A 20,327-nucleotide genomic window follows, 5' to 3' on the forward strand; every position below is an offset into this window, starting at 1 on the left:
AAAAGGAGACAAAGAAATGATAAGTAAAAAATTATATTTTAAGAGACAGCAATTTCCAGGAACCAGTCCAAGTTACCCAAGGTGTCACATATCAGAGTTCCTTGGTTAAATGTAGACTCTTTAGCTATGAGACTCATCACATTTAAATATCCAATGGAAGAGTAAAAGTCCATATATTGGCTTAATTGAAAAAGTGAGGGACTAAGAGCCTGATCCCAAGATGAAGAGCAGGTTGAGTGAACCCAAAGAATAGGATCAGATTACCTATTTTTTGAAATTCCCATTCCTTTAGTATGAGTAAACACCATTGGGGTGGTGAGGGGGTAGGGTCCAAGGCTTTTCCACTCCTTCAAGAGAGGGATAAATGTTTCCAGCTCCAAAATATGATGCGTCTCATTTCTCTGAGTGCCTACATTTCACTTTTGAGTGTGTGCTAAATCTCTGCCTAATAAAGCCTTCACAAGCCTCTTTCTGACCTATTCTAAATATTCTTTTTTCCAGAATGGGAGTCAGTGAACCTAAAAAGGGTAGGAAAGATACCTTATTTCAGCTTCAAGGACTCTAAGAATCAGCTGAGTGACACAAGTGAGGTGTGGAAAGAGACATCTAAGACTCTGCAGCCATTTTTTTAAACTGATTACTGTGTGATCTGAGGGTTCTCCTCCTCCTCACATCATTAAACAGTGAACAACTAACAAACCATCCATGCATGTTTAATAAATTACTTTACATGAAAAACACTGAAAAATATGGCTGGGATAGCATTAATGTAAATTAGAGTTATAACAATGTTTCTGTTGCAAAAGAGAGAGTAAGTTCACCAGGCCTCTTCATTTTAAAAAATTCTATTCAGGCTTTCAGTGGATGGAATGATACTCATCCATACCTGTTAGTAATCTCCTTTATTCAGTCTACCAATTCAGATGCTAATTTCTTCTGGAAACACACACAAAAATGATTTACAAGCTATCAGGCATCCCCTTAGTCCAGTGAAGGAGAGCCACAAAATTAACCACCACATTCTATAATTCTCTAAAACACAGAATGTTTCCTAAGATACTTGGACTGAATTTCCTAGTGTTTTAGCCAATTAAAAAGTTCTAGCTTCGTAAGTGATGTAACTTGGACAAATTCCACAGCTTTTTAAAAACTTTTAGACTTCGTGTACCACAAGCAGAGATTCTTAACTTAGTTACTAGTGTATGCTAATGGCATTAGTTTGAATTCTAGCTAAATACCAGCTATTCAATCTATTTATTAAAACATCTTACAAAATGTAACAAATGTAGCACAGAATTTTATATCAAAACTCATTCTTTGGACTATTGTACTTGGGCTATGATTTAGGTCTCAGTAATAAAACTATCTTTGGTGCTGATGGGTATAATTGAAGGATGAAGAAACACCATGCTTAGGAAACTTTAATTACATGAAAAGAATAGTGAATAACCTGAGGGATTACAACATATGTTTCAGAGTCTGTGCAGTTGCAAAACAAGTTACTATTGATGTTGTAATATGTGAATTGAAAATTTAGTTTCATGTTGTTAAGATGACTATATCATTTGAGAGGTTCCCAGTGTACATTTGCTTTATTGCTTGTAATTCAATAATTAAGGAAAAAAAATTAATCTCAGCACTGTGAAGAGACTGAAAAGAGATATTATGGGTTTCAAAACTTTCTGTTTGGGAATGCTGTGTGTACTCTTTTTAGCTCATCTTTACACACCCATACCTGACAATATTGAAGAAAGCTGGAAAGTAATGGCCTTGGATGCAATTGCTAAAACTTGTACATTTATGGTAAGACAAATATTTCTTTCTTTCTCAGATATTGTGATGCCATTTGATAAAAAATCAGTGCCTGTGAGCTGTTAAAATTAATGGCATGAAAGTTATCATCTTGTGAGAAACATAACTTGTTTTTCGGGGTAATACATCTAAATAACATTAAGTATGTAAAACTTGTTGCATTTGTTAAAACAGGGTGAAGTAGGTTTCTTTTTTCCGGAGTTTATAATGAAGTCTCTCTTTCCTGTGCTATACATTTTTAAAATGGTGTTTTTAAAGGGAAATGTTTAGAGGTTTATCTGTTAATTTGACTGTCACTTGTATATTCAAGGACATAGCGTCTCATATTTATAGTGCACAGATATGCAGTATTGATGTTTGTACCTGTTTGATATCTTGGTATCTCTATTGCTTCAATTTTCCATCTTTACCTCTAAATTGATGGATTTCAGAGATTGTCTGATTTGGAATATGCAAAACAGGTTGAGTTCATATAAAAAGTCGCTCCTTTGTAGTTAGAAACTAACATTTTAAGCTTTAAAATGTGCAGAGCTTCATAACACATCTCTAACCATCTCCACTATCTCCCAATAATTTCTATCATTTTATAAAAGAGAAAGAAATATTCAGAAATATCTTCAGGTAGAAATTAAAAACTTTAAAATTTCATTCCAGGACTGCTTTACTTTTAAAATGTGTATTCTTTCTGCACACCAAGTATTTCCCTGAAAATTTCCTGGATAATAGAAATGATTAGCTGCTGAAAGTGGAAGGCAACAACAGCAGCAGATGATCAGCAAAGAGAGAGGGATCCATGGAATATCAAGGAAGAGGCTTGCTCTGTACAGCAGGCTGCAGTCCTAGGAAACCCCATCCGGCTCTGGCTGGTGTCTTCTGAATCTTTACGTTTTCCCTCTAATCTCTTCTGGAGATTACTTTCACCATAACTGTCTCTTTCTTTAATTCTTTGACTCCTTGGTGTATAAATGGAACAATATGTTGATAAGCAGCTCCACAGGTAAATTGTTATATAGTCTCCCTTGATTGACATACATGTTTAAAACTCAGAGTGACTGAAACTGATGTATTGTGACACAACCTCTAAAATTCTACTTTTAGCTGGCCATGGTAGTGCATGTCTGTAATCCCAGCACTCGGTAGGCTGAGGCAGGAGGATCACTGTGAGTTTGAAACCACCCTGGCCTACATAGTGAGTTCCAGGTCAGTCTCAACTACATAGTGAGACCCTGTCTAAAAAAAAATAAAAATAAAATTCTACTTTTACTTTCTCACCTTCAAATTATTTTCACCACTGTCCATCTATAATGAAATCATGACTTTATATATTAATTATTATGCATTATCTTTTATTTTTAAATAAAAATACACATGTAAGTAACTTAAATATTGTTCTAACAAATTTCAAAATCTTTTGCTGCTTTAAGAAAAATAATTTTACTCTTGTCCGGATTGAATTTTGTAACTCTAAGTTGTGATACCAGAAGGAATAGTTGTTATTTAACATATAAAGAAAAAGTAAGAATTAAAATTTCTGAAAAAGTGTCCTTGGAAAGGAAATGCAATATTTTGCAGTCCTATGTTGTTGTGGAAGACCGATATTGCAGGAAAAAAAATACATGACCAATCTTGGAAAATTTCCTTAGTCCCTAATTATATGCTTTTTTTTTTAAACTTAATGATGGGAGTATTAATTATATATACCTTGCAGGATTGCTGTCTGTATGTCTATATTAAAGATCATGCATATTAGGAGAATACAAAATAATCTCTAAACTAGTACATTTTAAATATATCATACATCTCATATACATATATCTATTCAAAGCCAGAAAAAGCTATGAGAAATAAGACAATTTGCCAAATAATGTAATTTTAAAAAGTCATTAAATTTAATTTTAAGGTTAATAAAAAAGTAAACTTACCCATTTCTCAAAAACTGACTTTAAAGGCTATTCTACCAGATTGCATTCAATTTTAAGAAAATACTAAAAATTAATAGTGAGAAACAATAATTAATAATGATAAGATGAAATTTACTGAACACTTAGTATGTGCCAGATATGCTTGTATTGTATACACATTGAGAGTACACATTCATTTAAATCCTAGTATAGCCCATTAAGAGAATTTTTATTATCATTACAATGATTGTAGATATAAGGAAAAGAGTACTTTCCTCAGTGGCCCACAACTCATAATGACTGACATAAGAAGCTAATTTAGAAAAATGGATACAAACCTGTACTTTGTACTTTTTTTAATTCATTAAATTTATTGCTACATTTTAGGTGTACAATATGATGACAGTCACCCCTGGAAATTTGTTCCTTACATGATATATCTTGGTTCTTATTTTTTTTCTCCCCATTTCCCTGTCCTCCCTTCAACTCCTCCACCTCTCCCTATTTTCAAAGACTTTGTTTCCACTTTTTCCTTTTCTCATATTTATTTATTTCCCTTCTTTCCTTTCCCCTACCTCTCCCACTTCTCCATCCCCTTTGGATCTTTTCTTCCTAATTCACATTATCTATTGTACATTTTGATTCTTATTTACACTTTCGAGTTATCACACCAGAGAAACTATTGGTATTTACACATGTGTATCCTATTAATTGCACTTAAGAGTATGGCCTCAATGTGCATCTATTTAGCTACAAATGTCTCTAGATTCTCATTATTTATGGCTTTGTAGTACTCCCTTTTATATATTAAAAAAACAAAACAAAAACATGTCTTCTTAACCCAGTCATCAGTTGATGAGCAATTGAGCTGTGGTTGCAACAAAATTTCTGAGTACTTCTGGATCAAACCATAGAGGATGCATTTTTAAACCACTTTTAAATGCCTCAAATTCTTCAGAAGAATTGCATTAGTGTTAAGATGACCATACATCTTTTAAGGGTTTTCTTTAGAGTAATCTCTCCAACGATCTGTTACAATGGTCCTAGAGAAGCTGGTCATAAAAACTAAGGAGAGATTTTGTCAACGACATCAAATTTGGGATTTAAGAGAATGGGGAAAGAGTGCTTATCTATTAGAGTAGAAAACTAGGAAATTTAGATCATTGAAAGTATGGTCAAATGAGTATTTTAAAATTTGGATTAGATAAAATAATTAAAAAGGAAAATATGACAACATGCTTATGGAAAAGAGCAGAGGAGTTGTAAGACATACAAAATATTCTGATAAGAATTTATACTTAACAAGTAATTATAACATGAATAAAACAATTGCCAGTAAAGATGTTTTTTGAGTCAGAAAACTTTTAATCTAAAGTACTGAATACTAGAGCTTTTCAAATACAGCCAGGTCATTCAGTAAGATCTTCACAGTATTAACATTTTTTGTTCATATTGTTTGTGCTTTCTTCCTCTCTCTTGTATTTTCTCTTTATATACATTTGATGTTCTTTACAGATCTTAATGTTAGTTTTGTTTTGCTCTTACAGGGTATTTGTTTTGAAAATATAGGCATTATGAGATATGAAGAATTTATTTCTGTGATATTCAGGATGGATTATACTGAACCCCTTTCAGATGAATATATCACAGTGATTGATACAGACTTTCTCCACATCCCAGTACGTTTGTATGTACCGAGACGAAAGGCAGAAACACTAAGACGAGCTATCATCTATATGCATGGTGGTGCTTTTTGCTTTGGAAGTTTCAGTAAGTTCATCATCTAAAGAAGAAGAATTACTAGGTGTACATTTTTATGTATGATCTATTGTATATAAATATGTGTAATTATTTACATATTCATAAAACAGTTATAGATATTAGATATCTAATACAGAAAGTCATAGACGTGTTTGACAAACAGCATGAATATTTTTGAATTTGGGTTTTGTTTTGCTTCTTTCAGTAAGCATTTTATTTTAAGGTTTCATATTGGATGAATATGTATCAAACACAACTAGGGCATGAACAAGTCATTTTCTAAAATGTTTCCCTTTTGTATAAGAATATATTTAAGAACAGAAACTTTGACGTGGTGAAGAGGTTTTAATGGCAAATCAGAACAATGTACTTTTGTTATAAATCATGTTTGTAGGTGATAATAAGAAAAACACAAGTAGTAAAGCTTAGGATGCAGGTTGTTGTTTCAATTCTAAAAGAAACATGCAAAATAGATCATGAAATAATAAATTTCCTTTTGAAGGTTATGTGCCTACTTATTTCTGGTGATGATTCTAAGAGATACATATACATGATTTAAAATAAAAACATGAATAAATTTATCTTTATAAAAACTTTAGAAAATTCTATCATAAAATGCTGCCAATATATGGGGAAACTTTTTATATAAATAAAATAGTGCCATTAAATTAGTGGATGAAATTGAGGAAAGTACAATCAATTATGTATTTTTTTACACACTGACTTTCTCTGTCTCATTTGACACACAATGCATGCTGGGCAATGGAAAACAATCATGGAAAATTAATGGTGCACAAAAAGACTATTTAAATTCAAAATGCTAAAATGGTTAGGATGCAATTTTAGCTTTTTAGTTTTCAGTTGCAAATTTTCTGGCAACTTTTTAAAAGGCAATTATTTAAGATATTTAAATAAAGATGAAATAATTTACTCTACAGACTAGCACCCAGGAATATTTGAAGAGTGCACAGACTCCTCAACTAAAGCAAGACTGCATTTTGTTCTCTGTGTTTTTCTAACACATAGAGGAATTGAGTATGTGTTTTTGCAGCTTTGGCGTAGGCAGCTGCATTGCAAACTTAATGAAAATTTAAGGTTGAGGATCAGTCCTTATTCATCACTCTTGCTTGGATTGTTTGGTACAATTTTGAAAACTGCAAGGACAGATTGCTTTAGTACAGCTTGTGTTTATCAATGAGTCAAAGTTCCCAAAATAAACTGCCTGGGAAAAATAGGAGGCTGAGGGAAATAAGGTTCTTCCCATGTTTGTTTTATCCTCTTCACATTCTGGAAAAAAAAAAAAAAAACTACATAATTTCTAAACTGTGATGAGAAATTCAGGTCTTTGACCTAGAAGAAACACTTCCTGTTTTATGAGAAATAACTTAGAGCTCACCCTCACAATGATCTATTGATTTTCTGATAATCCATGTAAGAGCAGGCTGAGAGAATGACACTAAGACATATACTTAGAAAAGCAATGCATTCGGGCATGGTGGTGCATGCCTGTAATCCCAGCACTACGGAGGCTGAGGCAGGAGGATCACTGTGAGTTCGAGACCAGCCTGGGCTACATAGTGAGTTCCAGGTCAGTCTCAACTACATAGTGAGACCCTGTCTCAAAAAAAAAAAAAAAAGCAATGTTAGGAGGAGGTAGTATTATGTGTTACAGTAAAGGTAAAAACTCTTTGGGATATGATTTAGAGATGAATTTTATAATGTACCAGGAAGCAGATATTCTGCATATAAGCCATAGAATCTACATGAGTACTTTTTCCCTTCAAAGATTTTGATAGAAACTGAGAAAGTGAATTCACACTGAGAAGGAAGGGTTGTTTACTCCTAGTAGCAAGGCAGTAGGCAGTGCTCTCAGGCACTCAAATTTCAGTAGTTCAGTGTGTGTTACTTAGCTCCTGGGCTTGTCAAAAAGGTCATTGGTCTTTATCTGTATATTTATATACCTTTGTATTTCTCATATAAGAGAAACCATAATAAAGAACAAAATAGAAGAGAGAAATATAGAAAGTAGGAAGGAGCTCAAATACAGTACTTTTCTAAATTACACATTTCATTGTTTAAAAAATAAAACAATTGAAAAGAAAGTTTTGTGTTATTCTGCTTTGTAAGAACATTTTCAGTTTGTTTTGTACTCTGAGGAACTACTTTGAAGATGACATGGTGTATTAACTATTGTTATGCTACTATTATTTTGTTATAAAATATTCCTTTATTTTTTCATTAAAAGACTGGGCTCTTTCTGCAGAACTGTTGGTTCAGTAACCTGTTAGTAAGGTCTGAAAATTTTGCATTTCAGATTAGCCCCCAGCACTTGTTGAATCTAACGGTAAGAGTACTACACTACTCTAGATTCTTTCTGGTAACCAGTGTCCCTAACATGGTTCAGAAATCTTGGAATATGTGTATCATCGATTGTACATCTCCTTCCCATCAGTGACTATTAATCTGCATCAGTCCAGCCTACCTAGGCCCTAGGCCCTCCCGTCTACAACCCCCGTCTGCTGGATATCAAGTTTATAACTATTGCAGAGCAAATGGAAGACTTCAGGGATTTTATGCCCTCACATTTTTGGTACCTTTTTAAAATGATGTCTCACTATGTTGCCCAAACTGGCCTCAAACTCACAGCTATCTTCCTGCCTCAGCCTTCCAAGTGCTGGGATCATCTCTTATTACTTTCTTTTCTTTCCTCAGGCTTATTGCTATCCATCCACTCCAATCTTTACCTATTTCCATGGGTCTCCACTTTAAATTAATTTCTCAAGCTTTATTTTCTACTCAAGGGGACAACTTTTTTCCTTTAACTCACTGTTCTGCCTTTGATTTCTATAACAAAGTATCTTCTAGAATCCCTTCTGCCATTCATTGTGTTTTCATCTGTCTCCCCCACATTTGAAAACAAATGAAACAGAACAACATATTTTCCTCGTTTATAAATTTCCTAAATATTCTTCTCAGTGTTAATTGCCTCCAGGTTTTCTGCTTTTTTTTTTCCTCTACATATTTACTTTTCCAATCCCTTTTCTTTTCCAATGATCGTAGGCTCCTGATGTCCAGTTCTGAATCCTTGTTTACAATGGTCAACCGATATTTATCGCTGGACAAACCATGGACCATTCTAGTACTACAAGCACAATTCTATGTATGATGTCTGAACAGCCTGAGAAGCCAAATAACCTTTGAATTAATATCTCAACCTCTTAAATTCTCTCAGTAAATACTAATTATTTACCATGTTTGTCCCTCGATCCTACATTCTACGTCTTTATATCTTACTCATTTAGATAATCTGGTACTCCAGGATGTTTCAGAGGTACTCCTTACTAATACCTCTGCTCTACTTCTTTCCTGTTCAGCTTTATCTCGTCTGTATTTAATGATGGATCTTTCTAACACGCAGTTCTGCCTATATGATTTTGGGTTCTAATTTCTTCAGTGACTCTCATTCCTCAATGAAATAAATTAAAATTTTTTTAGCCTTCCCCACTCCTACAGGTAACTTTCCTGTCTGTTGTCAATGACCCCTCACAGAATTTTGTTTCATTTGCCCCGAATTGTTTTCTGTTCTCTGAACACTTCATGAACTAGGATTTTTCTTTCAGAGAATCCTTCTAGCGTGGCTTTCCACTTTACCTCAAGGAAACTATTCATTCAGTTACGTGAAATATTTTTTTTGTCTTGCACACATGTGCATGTGTTTTTCTCTGGCTTTACTTGCTGATGTTTACAAATTTCAATTTTCTTTCTTTGCTTACCTAGACTTGCTCTTGTTTTTCTTCTTTAAAATATTCCCCAGTGTGGTAGTGCACACCTGTAATCCTAACACTTAAGAGGCTGTTGCAGGAAGATTGCCATGTTTTGAGGCCAGCCTGGGCTACTTAGTGAGTTCAAAGCCAGCGTGAACTACCTAGCAAGACCCTGACTTAACCCCCTGCCTAAATGACAAATTTGCTTTGACAACTAAGAAATAGTAGGAAAATGCTGCACCCCTAGATTTTTTTTACATAATTTGGTTCTTGTTTCTCAATATCCCAAAATCTTGTCTCTACTTACAAAATGCAATTTAAATTCTATAAATGGGAATTGAATAGAAAAAACTGTGATCATACAGATTATATCAGTGAATATAGTGTAGTTGAGACAGTTTAAAATAAAAATGGGAAACAAAAAAATTAATTTGTCTTTAACTCTAAAGAGAAATATAAATGGATTGTGAGATGAATAAAGTCACGGGCTTGAAATATATTACTGAAGGGCTTTAAATGTAAAGATCAGGAAGCTTTTATGTCTTCTATATTGTGGTCTTCATTTATGCATTTATTTTGCCTGCAAGTTTTCAGTTAAATCTCTAATAAAAAACTTTTTTTATACTCAAGAATGACTGATTTACTATTCTGTTTTCCATATTGTCATTCTCCCAGTAGTTAAGACCAGCTTTAGAAAATTATAAAATTTGTAATTTGATCACAACACTAAAATTCTCTGAATTTACAGGATCTTGAAGGAAATTAAACTGTAGGACAAATCACAGAATTTGCCAAGTTGTGTGTCCAGAGCACTGGTAGATGGAATCTATGGATACTTGGAGAAAGATGTGGTGTATGTGTGTTTGAGGCAGGGGCAGGTATTGGGTCTGAGTCAAGGGCTGTATGCCAAGTGTGTCAAAACTCATGCACATCCAAGTCTGCACAAGGACTCGTCATAAACTCTCTAATAATCTAGTTGCTCTTCATTAGTCTCTATTTTAATGATGACATTAATAAATCACCTCATTACTACATATATTCAGAGAAAACAACAGCTTTTGTTATTGAATGCTATTGTTTTAGAAAAATAATATATAACTATTATTTTCTCTTGATAATTATGCACAGAATTCTGGCAAGAGAAAGTGAAAGCAATGTTATTACTTCTAGTAAAGGTGTTGAAATGTCCCTCTCGAATTAGAGACCCAGCAAGTGGCTACCCATCTTCACAGATCACACCTCTCGCCCATGAAAATTGGTGGTTGGAAAACCTGAGCAAAGTAAACTGCACCAGGCTATGAAGGGACCTAGGACATGTCATTGTGTACAAACAGCACTGACAAGAGAAAATTAGCTTGGGGTGAGCCTAGATTTTCATCATCACATTATCAATCGGCAAAATAATTTCTTCATCACTAGATAGAAATTGAAGAAACTGATATGAGAGTGTGTATTGTTGATCAAATTGCACTCTGTGGAAATAGGGGTGGAAATAAAGGCTCCTATGAAACATTCACAAACCGCATCTCTTCCTAGGCTCATAGCTATCACTGTGTCTGTTGCTTTTTCATTACGGGAAGTATTTTAACATTTCTTTCTTCATTTCAGAGCAGAGGGCGTTTGACTTCCTGAACAGATGGACTGCAAATAAACTTGATGCTGTCGTTGTAGGAGTGGAGTAAGAGAATGATTTTCTTTGCAATTTTTCTATTGCAATTTTTCCTTCAACATACAGAGGTTTGATTTGCAATTTAAGTCATCTATGCATTAAATATAATTTTGAAAAATTAATATAATTTGCTTGCTATGGTTGCTCTATAGACTGCTCCTCAAAGAATCCAAATATATTACTATTTTCCTGTAATTGTAGGAATCTGAATTACAGACTAGAGTGAGCATTTGTTCTAGACATATGAAATTCAGGTTCTACAAAGCCCGGGTTGGGTCCCACATAATATAGCTGGACAAGGGGAAATAAATTAATCATTACATGTTTGAGGTATTGGGTTTTATTTGAGCTGGTAAGAAAATGTTTAATTTTGATTCAACTCTAGTTTGGACTGATGTAGATGATGAAGATTGAGACCAGTTGAAAATTTTAATCTATTCCCAGGAAAAGGGATCCTACATTCTGCACTTTTCTGCGTCATACCAGGAAATCAGAGGACAATTGAATTTTTTTTTACTCATACTGGCATAATCTGAATTTCTGACAACAAAAACTGGTTCTGAGACCTATCATACTCAGCAAGAATTTTTTTCTTAGTAATTTTTGCTATTTCATAGTAACAAAGTCATAGAAATTTCTAATCCAATAATTTTTATAGGTCATAGTCACATAGTTTTGATTTGACTAGGAAGCTAAAATTTAGAGAGAAACTTAAATAAAGATTTGATCATCAGAAGAAAGTGGTTGCAACACAGCCGTCATGCAGACTTTTAGTAGCCAGAAAAACTTCTAGTGGGTATTTCTAAATTTTAATCTTAGAATATTGTCCTTTTTACTTCTATAACTTTGGGGTAATATTAATCATATCATTTTAAATCTATTTTATATAGTGATATAATTTGTGCTTCTCTTACACATTTGAGCCATTTCTTAATCATATTCTGTTTTTATTTGTGTACATATGTGTGTGGGAGAATCCATTTGTAACCATCAGAGCAATGTTGTGATAATTTCTCTTACAAATGAATTTATCAGAAATAAGAACACTCTGTGACACAGTAACGTATTATTTATATTTTAAAAATTTACCCTAGAATCAAGGTGTGGACAATATCTATAATAAAGTATATAAGTGACCTGCTGAAAGAAATTTGATCAAAGCAAACTTGAAAAGCATAGGTCTCTTGACTAGAATATAAACTCAGATATGTTGTTGCCTTCAAAAAAATCGTGATTCTTTTTTAAAAAGAGTTTTTTAAGTGCTTGGATCACCGATTACATTGAGAACATAAAATTATCGACAGAGCATTTCCAATCCATAATACGTCTGTGCTAAAAATTTTGTTTGTATTTCTAAGAAATTTCACTACACTCCTCTGACTTCTTAAACACAAGGCCATCTATTGATTTTATATACAATATTGAAACACCTTTTCTTTTCAAAATTTTTATTAGTACTTCTTTGAAGTACACAATGATTACACTCCTTCTGGGGGTGTTGGTGTATGTACATAACTCATCTTAATTCTTTTGTCATTTATGTACCGATTTCTCCCTTGCCTTTCTTTGCTTCACTTGTCCCCTTTCTCTTTTGCAAAAGATCTTTCTATTTCCTAATATCTATCTTTTGTTTTGCTGTTTTTTATATTTTTGGTTTCTCCAAGAAGAGATTCCATGGGGTGTTTAAGCTTGTGTGCCTGCTTTATTGCACTTTATGATCTCACACTGATTTTCAATTTAATCAACAGTAGAAAAGCCAAGCCTCACTTTTTGAAGGTTGAAAGTCTGGTATTAAACTGCATCTATTTGGTATTTGAGAGTGACAGATATAACAATAAGTGTTTTATTGCTCTACTTTAAAGTTACAGACTAGCTCCTCAGCATCACTTTCCTGCTCAGTTTGAAGATGGTGTTACTGCAGTGAAGTTTTTCCTTCAGGATAAAATTCTTTCAAAATATGGAGTAGATCCCAGTCGAATTTGCATCTCAGGAGACAGTTCCGGGGGCACTTTAGCAGCAGCAGTGACTCAACAGGTACATTATGTTTGTCTGTATGGCGGGAGGTAGAGGTCCAGACTCATTTTTTAAGAATGAAGTATCCAGTTCTCCTACCATTTCTTTCTTAATGAACTACAATGGTACTTTGGTCACAGTTCATTTGACATTAACACCACTATCTGTCTTCAGATTCCCCTGATCCATTTGTCTATGTGTCATTGCCATGTCGATACTATGATTATTTCAAACTTGTTCTCAAAATTGTTTCTACTGCCCTGTATCTTCCCCATTAAAATATTAGGGGATCATATTAATTTCTTAGAAGGAAAACCTAATAGGATATTGGTTAGGGTTGCACTGAATCAATAGATTGGGGGAGGACTGACATCTTAATGATATTGAAATTTCCAATTAATGTACATAGTACATCTTTTATTAGATTCTCTTCACTTTCTCAGTAATATTTTTGTATTTTCAGTGTAGAAATCATAAAATTGTTTCCTCAAATTTGTTCCTGTTATTTTGAAAAAATGTTACTCAAAATATTTCCACGTTTATTGACGGTATATAGAAATATAACAGATTTTTATATTAGTCTTCTACTCCTTTGTATTTTTTATCTTTGTGTTTTTTAACTCCCTAAGATTTGAATATACAATCATATCTTCAATGATTAAAAATTATTTTCATGCTTCCTTTCCTATCTGTATGCCTTTTGAAATTTTCCTTTATTACTATACTGGCTATAGTCTCCAGGACAACATCAAGTGTCGCAAACCGCGACGTCAGGATCCTGCCAGCACGTCCTAAACCTGAAAGGACGAGGACAGAGAGACGTTACTCTCCAGCTGCATGGGAGCGAGGGCTGCACGGGAGCGAGAGTACCGCCCACACATTCCAGAGGGAAACAATAACAACCATTATGGGTTACATCTGCTAGGCAATAGATCAGACCACCAGCTGAACTAGCCCATTGCTATAGCGACGGCACGTCCACACTGCTCGGGTGAATCACAGGTCAATATGGCTGCGCTCATGTCGTGTTCTTCTACAATGCTCTCCATAATTCCCCTGTTTTTCTTATGTCAATGAGCCCTTGCAGAGGGCGCCAGACATATGCCAAGGAGCTCCTGTCTTAGGTGGCAGGGATGTCCTTTCTCCTTACCCGTCTTCAGCGAAGAGGGCTTATGTCCCTCTTGCCTGTCTTAGGTTGTAGAAAGGATGCCCTGTCCTTACCCGTCTCTGGATGCTCCACAGAGAGGGAATTATGTACGGTGGGCTTGTGCCAAATAGATGGCCACCCGAGATGCGTCATCCTTTACTGAAACTTGTACAGCCATAGCAAATCGAAACACAGAAGATTGATACATTCTTGTCATCTTGCGATACATATAACAATTACAAATATGAAAAATTATCAAAACTACAATGATCGCCAATACTGAATAAATATTACAGAAAAATAATATTTAGCAGTAGTACTGACAAACAGAAAATCCCACAATCTGTGATTTGAATCTTGAAAGAGAGGGGATTCCCCCCTATTTTCTAAGGTGGATTCCCCCCTAACTTTTCTAAGGTGAATCTATTTTCCAAAGTTCTGCAGACAAACTTAAGTCCATGGAATATTCGAGTGACCAGTCTAAAACTTTTGTGATGTCTCATTAAATCCTTGTTCTGGATAATAAAGTTTCCGCTTGTGCACCAAGATACATCCTGAAGTTTTTCTCTGCTGCTTCAGTGTTGAGGTCCCAATCCGGTCTCCTCAGTGGAAACCCAGCTTCAAGCTGTTCAGGGATAGTGGTAGATCTATAAATGTACCTGTAACCATAAATAGGTGGAGCAGAAGAGAAGGGAGAATACCTAGACCGAAAGGTTATTATCATAAACAATATGCTGAAAAACCTGCATGGTCAAACAATATGAATACATTTTATATACCAGAAAAGTAGCAATAATAATTATTATAATTATATGCATTCTTATGTCCTGTAATGTAGCTTTGTATCAACAGGATCTTCCTTTTTTTTTTTTCAAATGAACCATTAACAAGCAACAAAAACAAGACACTTTATCTCAGTAGGAAAAACTACATCACAGTAACACAGGCCAGCAAGTCAACAAAAGTCCAAGGCTTTCTGCTGGGCATCAGTGAGGCTCAAGTACTCCTAGAAGCTTTAAGCCAAACAGGATCTACCCAGCCCAAAAATGCCAGTGAGGCGGTGCTTACTCAGCCTCCTGGGTGCCCTCACCTTACGCCACTTCCGCCCGGCTGCTATGCGCAGTCTACCAGATTAGGTTGAAGCAACTTCCTCTTTTCTTCCCCCTTTTCGTCTCCATGACCTTGCCTCCTGGAAGCTTACAAGAGGTCAGGGGTGAGCGGTGGGAGGCTGGTGCAGGCCTTGGTGAATAACCAATATAGACTTTTTTAACAACATATTTAACAAGGCATATCTTTTTATAAGGCTATGAAAATTATTTTGGTGGCTCCCATTGGTGAACAAAGATCAGAATAAATTTTCTGAGCAGCTGCTTCTTTATTTACCAACAGGAGCGTATCCAAACTTAAAGGTTATATTTAATTATCTTTTAAATTTTTACTTGATCCTATAAAGCCAGATAGTAGAAATCAAAAATCTATTTATATTTGACATCATTTTGATCAAGAACATACAAACATCTTTGAACATTTAGGACAGACAAACATATAACACTTAAGACAGACAAACATATAAGACAATTTTAATGAGTGCACTCAGATGGTTTTGGCCAATTGAATTATAAAATCTTTTTGTTATGACTAGTCAAAATTTTTGCAGATCAAAATTAACAGAGATCTCTTGTTGAATTAGGGTTAAAGGAATGAAAGCTCTTCTTGACTGTAAATGATTTCCACACACCTTCTCTATATACTTAGAGCTTCTGGTCTTGTATATTTTTCTTTACCTGTTTTTAACAAGATGCAAAAGCATAACTCTTACTTATAGCTTTCCTAATATTTTTCTGTCTCATTTACTATTAACCTTCTATTTGTGGATGTAAAAAATAATCATTTACTATGATAGGCAAAGTATGAAAAAGCACATAAGATGGAAAAGCAGGAAGAATTAGCTCTTAGGAGGAGCCTTCACAATCTTTATCTTTAAGGGATTAACAGAGTCTGTAATGACGTCCCATGAAGTAACACCGGAGGATTGTCTTTGGTCCTTTTCATGGCTTGCATTAATCTGTTTGATTAAATGCTCTGGGATCCACCGCGGTTGATCAGCATCCTGCGGAAAGACACAAGCCAAACCCCTTCCCCAATGGAGTAGGGGATCGGGCCCTTTCCACTGTCCTGTAAGGACATCTTTCCAAAGCACCTGTGCTTTTTGGGATTGACACAATCCCCAGTGGCGGGTTGCTCGAGTGTTACCCGCATCATCCAAAAGAAGGAAATTTATAACAAATAAGGCATGATGTAATCTATGCATGGGTGAATAGCTGCCAGAGAGGGGATTCCCCCCTAACTTTTCTAAGGCGATTTTTAAAGTACAGTGGGAACGTTCAACCAAAGCTTGTCCCTGAGGATTATAGGGAATTCCAGTGGAATGCGAAATCTGCAATGTGGAGAGGAAAGCGCGGAAGCCAGCGCTAGAATACGCTGGTCCATTATCTGTCTTAATGGCATGAGGCTTGCCCATATAGGCAAAGGCATGAAGCAAATGTGCAATAACATCTTTGAGGGCCTCTCCTGTTCTGAGAGTGGCACAAATCATTCCTGAAAAGGTATCCACTGTTACATGGAGAAACTTGGAACGGCCAAAAATGGGGCAGTGCGTTACATCCATCTGCCATAGGGCATTGGCTCGAAGGCCACGAGGATTGACCCCCAAGGAAGGGACTGGTAAATGTACTATGCAATTTCGGCATTCTTTAACTATGGCTCGGGCTTGTTCTCTGGTGATTTGAAACATTTTCCTTAATGTTTGGGCATTAACATGATGTAGGCTATGAAACTGGGCCGCTGCTTTTAGGGGTGGACTGATAAGGTTAACAGGGAATACTCTTGTGAGTGCGTCTGCCCTTGCATTTCCTTCAGCAAGGGGTCCAGGAAGCCCTGAATGTGCCCGTAGATGATGAATAGAAAAGGGGGCGGAACGCCCATGAATGCAATTTTGTAGGCCCTCAAACAATGTTAAAAGATCTCCTTTTGCTAAAATTTTTCCTGCGGTCTCTAACTTAGGCACAGCTTGGGATACATAGATGCTATCTGTATAAATATTTATGGGTTGAGAATAGCGGGTTAATGCTAGAAGGACTGCGCTCAGTTCAACCATTTGTGCAGAAGTATAAGGCACCTTAATTGCCCAGGCCTCATGAGGTGAAACTATTGCAGCTGTTCCTTTACAGGAGCCATCTGTGAAGACTGTAAGGGCTCCTTTAATTATCTTAGGGGAAGTCCATTGGGGAAAATGAACCTATGCCTAGTTGCAAACTGTATGAGTTTGTCTGATGGAGGATGGTTATCAATATCACCTGAAAAATCTAGGAAGCTAAGGAACCAGGAGGTGCTAGTCTGGTCCAAGTACAATCTTTGGTTTTTATCATAGGGAATCACAATCCTGTTGGGCTCTTTACCAAAGATGGTGACAGCGGCCTTCCTTCCAATCTGACATAATTGAGCCACCATCTCATGGTAAGGTTTGATGACTTTTAGGTGAGCATGAGGTAGATGAATCCAATAAAGAGGTCTTTTTTGCATTAATACTCCCGTAGGCCAATCAGGGGATTCACAAATAATTAGGAGAAGTGGGAGTCCTGGTTCATAATAAGATATGTATTATTCCTCTATGGCTTGTTCCACTATTTTTAGAGCAAAACGGGCCTCCTCAGTTAAAGTTCTGGCGGAAAGAGGGCTCATATCCCCCTCTAACAGTTGGAATAAGGGAGACAATTGATGAGTAGAAATCTTTAAATAAGGACGCAACCAATTAATATCTCCCAAAAGAGTCTGAAGGTCGTGGAGAGTTTTTAAATGATTCACATCTATTTTTAATTTTTTGGAAATGATTTTATCTGTACCTAATTGAAAGCCCAAATATTGTATAGGCCTTACTTTCTGTACCTTTTCAGGGGCTATGATAAGTCCCCATCTTTTTAAACTATCAGACAACTGAGCAAAGGCTTGTATTATAAAATCCGAATTGGAACCAGCTAATAAAACATCATCCATATAATGATAACACAAAGCAGAGGTAGCTAAATTGGCTTGTTTGATGGCTTGCTGTACAAAATGTTGACACAAAGTGGGACTATTGGCCATACCTTGGGGAAGCACTTTCCATTGATATCGCGTAAAAGGTTCAGAAAAATTTATGCTAGGAACACTAAATGCAAAATATTTTCGGTCCTCAGGATGGAGAGGAATAGAAAAGAAACAATCTTTAAGGTCTATGACTATTAAATAATAATCAGCAGGGATGGCCGCCGGGCAAGGGAGGCCTGGTTGTAATGATCCCATGATGACCATTCTTTTGTTAACTTCTCTCAGATCCTGTAGGAGGCGCCATTTTCCTGATTTTCTTCTAATAACAAAAATAGGAGTATTCCAGGCCGAGAATGATTCTTCTATATGCCCCGCGTCCAATTGTTCCTGCACTAAACATTGGGCGGCTTTTAGTTTTTCCTGATTTAGGGGCCATTGGTCCACCCATACTGGCGGGCCCTCTATCCATTCTATTTTCCTTACACGGGGTGCAGCAGAAATGGCCCCTAGAAAGGGTTTCCTAGTCCTAAATGCAGGGGTCAAGGACGGGCCTCGAGAGGCATCTGGGGTGATCCTGTTTTTCCTAGACCTTGACTAGAACAATAGCCTTGAGCTAACATCTGTTTGGTGACCACTTCATTTGGACTATAAATTAAAGCTCCCATAGTTGCTAAGATATCTCTGCCCCATAAGTTTACTGGCAAATGGGGAACAACATAAGGCTGTATTTCCCCTTCATGACCTTCTTTATCTCTCCAAGTAAGCATCTGGCTACTCTGTCGGGGCGCATTAGCAACGCCGAGTCCTTGCAGTTGGGTGACTGTCACTCGGGTAGGCCATGTGTCTGGCCAGTGCTGTTCAGCTATCACTGATACATCTGCTCCTGTGTCTAAAAGTCCTTTAAAGGGCTTTCCATTAAGTGTGATATGCATCTCTGGTTTTTTGGGTGTAATTTGGTGTATCCAGTAAGCGTCAGAGGAGCCAAATCCTTTATCTCTTCGTGTGCCACCCACCGCTGGAATGTCACTGCAGAAAGGTAGGAGGAGCAGCTGAGCTATTCTTTCTCCCTGTGGGATAGCCATAACTCCTCTAGGCGAGGAGGCCATGATCTGAATTTCTCCTGTATAATCTGCATCAATTAATCCAGGATGAACCTGGAGCCCTTTTAAAGTCCAGCCACTCGGCCCAAGCAACAAGCCAATTGTTCTTTTGGGAGAGGCCCAAACACTCCCGTAGGGAGGCGCTGTGGGCCCATTTGGTGGGTGAGTACTGTATAGGAAGTAGAGGGAAGATCTAATCCTCCACTGCTGGGGGTTGCTCAGCACAAATCGGAGACGTATCGCCAAGAGTCTCTGGGACAAATTGTTGGAGCGGATAAAAGTTTTGCCTTGCATTTATTGGGCCCCAAGGTCGTGGGCCCTGATTCCCGTATTTTGGCTGGTTGGGAAAGGATGTATTTGGGCCTAGAAAGGTGCCATCTTTTGCAAAAAGCGAGCGTCACTCTTTATGTGAATGAAGACCCTTTTGACAGTGGGAGCAAAGCGCAGGTCTGGAAGTTTGGATCCTGAAGGGGCACTGCCTTTGCATGTGACCTGTTTGGTGACGAGCATGGCAGACAGGCGGTGCTCGACCAGGAGGAGTAGGCCGTTTAGGGCCTCGTCTGGCATTCTGAGTCCTATGTAAGGACTGATAAAATGTTTGAAATGTGCCTCCTTCTCGTGCAGCGCACTGTGCTGCAGCCTGAGCCCAGGCCACAGTCACTTGTCCTCCCACATCCGCACAAAGCCGGATATAGCCATTTAAGTCAGCTTTATTTTTCCAGGGTCTGAGGACAGGCTTACACCATTTATTGGCATTTTCATAAGCAAGCTGTATAACAAAAGGTAATCCCGTCTGTGCATCAGGGAATATCTTTCCTGCTCCCTCTAGTAACTTATGAACAAATTCAGAATAAGGTTCATCTGGCCCTTGCCTGATATTACCAAGACTAGTGCTAAGATCGCCCACCGATGGAACCTGTTTCCATGCTTGGTGCGCACAATTAGCGATTTGTTCATAAACCGGTGGTGCATAGCCAATTTGGGCTTGCATGCTTTCAAACAATCCTTCTCCCATAAGCATGTCATAATTTGCCAAGGCAGCTCTGGCATTAGCATTGCAGATGGCAGCTGCCT

At 36.7% G+C, this 20,327-nt stretch overlaps 1 protein-coding gene across 1 annotated transcript in view; it reads left to right on the top strand.

Annotated features, from left to right (window-relative positions):
- Positions 1–1,665: 1,665 nt before the first annotated feature.
- Positions 1,666–20,327, top strand: part of LOC104863058 (arylacetamide deacetylase-like 2) — a 37,261-nt gene continuing 18,599 nt past the window's right edge. The window contains exons 1-4 of the mRNA XM_010625321.1: positions 1,666–1,803; positions 5,261–5,483; positions 10,847–10,916; positions 12,770–12,941. Coding sequence (XP_010623623.1) covers positions 1,666–1,803; positions 5,261–5,483; positions 10,847–10,916; positions 12,770–12,941 — 603 coding nt within the window. The remainder of the gene's footprint in view (positions 1,804–5,260; positions 5,484–10,846; positions 10,917–12,769; positions 12,942–20,327) is intronic.

The sequence above is a fragment of the Fukomys damarensis genome, unplaced genomic scaffold (assembly GCF_012274545.1).
Source record: "Fukomys damarensis isolate Sample0158 unplaced genomic scaffold, DMR_v1.0_HiC HiC_scaffold_37, whole genome shotgun sequence".
NCBI classification, from domain to species: domain Eukaryota; kingdom Metazoa; phylum Chordata; class Mammalia; order Rodentia; family Bathyergidae; genus Fukomys; species Fukomys damarensis.